Here is a 4,497-nt window from a genome sequence, read left to right on the forward strand (position 1 = left end):
CTTTTCCAGAACTGTTAAACTAGAAATACACTGTTATGTTTAAGCCATTCCATACTTGGGGTTTATATTTTCTAGCACTTAGAAAGGTGTGTTAAGAGCTGAATTGTACTTACTCATTAATTTGATATGAGTGTTTCCACGTGCCACCCCAGCTCTGTGGCCTCACCTTGCTTTCTAACCAGAGTGGTCCTAGCAAACGGCTCTTACCCTTCCATGCTGGTAGAGCCAGATCCCAGCTGAGGGCAGTAACATATTTACCATAATAAAGTTTCCATTCACAGGTCGTAAAGCTAAACCTGCATTTTCTTTCCAGTTTCCATTTCCTAGTGACATTCGTTCCAGAAAAAGCATCCTCAAGCTCCACCCTCTCCCATCTATGTTGACTTCAGATGGGAGCTAATCACCTCCAGCTGTACTAGCCCCTAGCGCTCTGCTGGCCTAGTTTCATATGCCAAAGACAGGAAAACAGGCCTCATGATTCAACTCACTCAGAACAGAGATTTCCAAATGCCATTTAAAGCAATACAAACCTCTTTTTCAAATGAAATCTTCAGTTACAACCGAATCTATAAAACTCTGATTGAAGTGGGAATGGTGGTGGTAAAGCTTCTCTTGCCATATTCAGAGCCAATTCTGAGGTAGGACCCAAACCTGTTATCTGGCAGAGCTTTATATATTTACTGTGGAGCTTTATATATTTATTGATACTGTCTTCTGCCTTCAAATAGCCCCAGATTCTCAAGAATAGGTCCCAGCAAATTGCTGCACTTAAGATTAGAAATTCAGCTTTGTGCAGTGGCAGTATTGTAGCCAATGAGGCTTATCTGAGGCGTGATTATTGCTAACTGAAAACTTTTCCCAATACCCCACCGTGACGACTTGCTCTACAGTCGGCACTGGCAATTTTTGACAGTCTCTACAGAGAACGATTAAAAAAAAAAAAAAGATTAGAAATTCAAGTCAACTAGCTCAGAACTGATGCAGTCTTATGAGCATGAGCCAAGCAATTTTCTGGGTCTTGGAATGGTGTTGAGGCAGGAGAACAGGATCTAGAGACAGGAAGCCCAAGGCCTTCTTGGAATTGGACTAAAGGAAAACCACACCTTTCCAGGGCCAAGTAATTAGGGGCCAAATGCCCACCCCTCTATGAACCTCCCCTCCCCTATGTCACCAATGGGTATGTCTGTAATTGGTCCATTCTGAAACCTTCATTTGCTTATACATCACAGGCAGGATGTCTCTGATTGGTTCTGGGCAGAATCCTGCCTCTGATTGGTCCTGGGCCAACGTCTGTATTTGTGTAGGGTATAACCTATCAGAAGCCTCTAAAGGGTACTTAGGGGTGTTACCATGCCCTTGTAATTCAATAAAATCCCCAGGAACATTATAATCAGGGCTCTTGAGCTACTTGCTTGCTCAAGCCCACTTCCACTTTGTGGAGTGTACTTTCACTTCAAAAAATCTATGCTTTCATCTTCCATTGCTTTGTCTGAGCATTTTGTTCAATTCTTTGTTCAACATGCCAAGAACCTGGACAACTCACAGTCCAGAACTTCCACTCAGTTACAGTGTCATGGCTGAATAGTGAAATACTGTTAGAATTTAGTGAAATGAATTTAGTACGGAGAACCAGAGAACTACTAAGTTAAAGCAGCTTTGAAATCAATCATCTCTTTTTTTCCTGTTTGGCAGAACCAAATATAAACCCTCAGGTACTATGATACTGTTTTCTTTGATTATCCCTTGGTCAGCTGAGTACTGTGGCTAGGACTTGAAAATATTCTGATTTATATATCAGCTGGGCTCAGTAAGTGGACACCATTCACAAAGAGGTAGAAGAAAGAAAGACTGAATTTCTGAGCTACTCTTAAGCCAATACGTGACCCCTACATCAGTACTCAGTGAAGATCTGTCAGGATTTCTGACGACACCTCTACTCTCTGTGGCTGTTAAGACTGGGGCCAACTAGGGAGATGGGAAGTGGTGTCTAGAGGTCTTTGTCTTCCCAGGGGCCTCGGTGTTGTTGAAAAATAACACATTGAAAATGTCTAATTCGTCTGCGCACAGTTTTGGTTTGTTCATGTTTTAAGGTGTGTTTTTATTTACAAAGTGAGATAATGCATTACAAACAGATGATGCAGTAACAACAGGTAACTGATAACTCCATTTTCATGAAAAAGTATATAAATATATTACAGGAAATTCTATATAGTAAACATTAGAAAGTGATACAGTAAACATTTGCTACTTTTTTCTATGCCGATATTACTGTCATTTAAAGCTTAAATACTGGTTTCAAGTATCCCCTATAAAATAACTACTTTATTAAAATATTGGAAAACATTTTTGCTATAAACAAGATTGGTACATTAAAAATAGACTCAGCATGTCTTTGTAACAATGTCTGCTATCATCAAATGCTGCCTTTAATCATCCCTGCGATCTGCACTAACAGTGTGATTTTAATTATCATAGGTTGAAGTAGCTGTAAAAATACAGCATTTCAATATTATTTATTGTCATGAAGAATACCCCTCTAAGATAGAGGAGAATATGCATGTTGTATGAACTTGCTGCTCTGTGATTTTTATTTTGGATAGAGAGCAGGAGTCTGTTGGAGGTTAAGGAGAGAAATGGAAATGCATCCGGACAGAGGCTCTTTTCATGTCACTTCAGAAGCTGAGGCTGCTGTTTTTGCTCTTCTTCTGCTTGAAGACGTGTCAGAACGTAAAGGATGACTTGATAGCAGAAAATATATTGATCCTATGCCCCCCCCAAAAAAAAAGAGATAGAAGACTTTAGATGTATAATGTAAATATTATATACAAATAGCTATACCACTATCAGAAGTAATGTTTGAGGAGTTTTGAAAATATGAAAAAATTTTGTTAGAATTTTGAATGTAAGAAGCAGGGTGTAGAATTGTGTGGTATTACAAAAATCACAAAAAATAGAAACCAGATTGACAAAAAGAGGAGAGAAAAAGCCTGAGGGATGGGGGTGGAGCTATCCCAGAGTGCTAACTGAAGTTGTCTCTGATTGGTGGGTCACTAAAATATTTTTTGTGCTTTGATTATACTTAGTGGAAAAATAACCTTCCTATATAATTTGTTCTGGATTTACTGAGCTCATTTTGATGTTTTAAAATGTCAAAAAATTAATAGCTAAGAAGCTATTCAAAATAATTACCTTGCCAGGTATGGTGGCTCATGCCTGTAATTCCACCACTTTGGGAAGCTGAAGCAGGTGGATCACTTGAGGTCAGGAGTTCAAGACCAGCCTGGCCAACATGGTGAAATGTTGTCTCTACTAAAAATACAAAGTTAGCTGGACATGGTGGCAGGCACTTGTAATCCCAGCTACTCGGGAGGCTAAGGCAGGAGAATCAGGGAGGCAGAGGTTGCAGTGAACTGAGATCACGGACTACACTCTAGCCTGGGTGACAAAGTAAGACTCCATCTCAAAAAAAAAAAAAAAAAAGGTCTTAAAATATTTTGGAACAAAAGCATGAAAATCAAAGTTCTTTGAAAACAAACTCCTTTGATGAAATTATTTTCTATTAAATTGATGGTGCAGAGATCTGACTTTTTTTGTTATTTGTCAAGGAACTGTGTCTGAAAATAAAAAAATTCACAATATATTAAATGAAAAATAATAAAACAACAACCACAGTTGAATCTCACTTAAAATAGCTGCATGTATGTATGTTTGAGCATGAAGGAGTGTGCACATGTGTTTAGGACAAATAATATAAGAACATCTTCTAAAAACATTAACAGCTCTTTGAGAGTAGGAATACAAGTGGTCTTTTTAAGTTTCTTTTTCACTTATCTGTATTTTAACTTTTCCATACATTTATCCTTGACTCTTTCTCTGACACTGCATACAACCCATTAGCAAATCCACTTCACATCATGTCCTCTTTCTTTCACTCTGTCCACACTTACCACTCCAGTGGTAGCCACCCCTGCTTGCCACCTAATCATCTCCTTGCTTATAATCCTGTTCTTCCTCCCCAGACTGGGTGTCATTCTAACACAGCAGGCAAGTAGTCCTTTAAAATGTGAGTCACTTCACTGCCACTCCATGCTACAATCCTGTGATGGCTCCCATTTCACTCAGAGGAACACCCAGGTCCTGGCCCATGTCACCCCCCTTCTAACATTATCTCCTTCTTCTCTCTTCCTTCCCCTGTGTCCTGCCTGCCACACTGGCTGTGATCATACCTGAACACACAAGACCCTTGGACTTCTACACTGGTGGTCCCTCTGCCTGAAAGGCTCTTGTCTCTAGAGATCTACATGACCCCGTCCTTTACCTTCAAATCTTTGCTTAAGTGTTACTTTGTCAATGGTACCACCCTCTTTAAAACTGTAACCCCAATCTGCCATGATTCCCTTTACCTATTTCACTTTTCTCTAAAGCACTTATCACTTTCAGAGATCCTATATAATTTACATATTTAATATGTTTTTTTTTTTTTTTTTTTTTTTTTTT

At 39.1% G+C, this 4,497-nt stretch overlaps 1 protein-coding gene and 1 non-coding gene across 9 annotated transcripts in view; one reads left to right on the top strand and one right to left on the bottom strand.

Annotated features, from left to right (window-relative positions):
• The first annotated feature begins 784 nt into the window (after positions 1-784).
• Positions 785-925, top strand: LOC119473692. Its single transcript, XR_005202906.1, has one exon. It is a non-coding gene; the product is annotated as a U4 spliceosomal RNA (small nuclear RNA).
• Positions 926-2,055: 1,130 nt separating this feature from the next.
• PTPN13 (protein tyrosine phosphatase non-receptor type 13) overlaps positions 2,056-4,497 on the bottom strand; it is a 210,411-nt gene continuing 207,969 nt past the window's right edge. For 4 of the 8 annotated variants that reach the window (XM_017545145.2, XM_017545146.2, XM_017545144.2 and 1 more), the window contains one exon: positions 2,056-2,763. In XM_017545145.2, coding sequence (XP_017400634.1) covers positions 2,668-2,763 — 96 coding nt within the window. In that variant the 3' untranslated portion in view covers positions 2,056-2,667. The remainder of the gene's footprint in view (positions 2,764-4,497) is intronic. The other 4 variants (XM_017545138.2, XM_017545147.2, XM_017545142.2 and 1 more) reach the window with 1 other exon arrangement.

Source organism: Cebus imitator, unplaced genomic scaffold (assembly GCF_001604975.1).
Source record: "Cebus imitator isolate Cc_AM_T3 unplaced genomic scaffold, Cebus_imitator-1.0 Scaffold177, whole genome shotgun sequence".
Classification (NCBI taxonomy): domain Eukaryota; kingdom Metazoa; phylum Chordata; class Mammalia; order Primates; family Cebidae; genus Cebus; species Cebus imitator.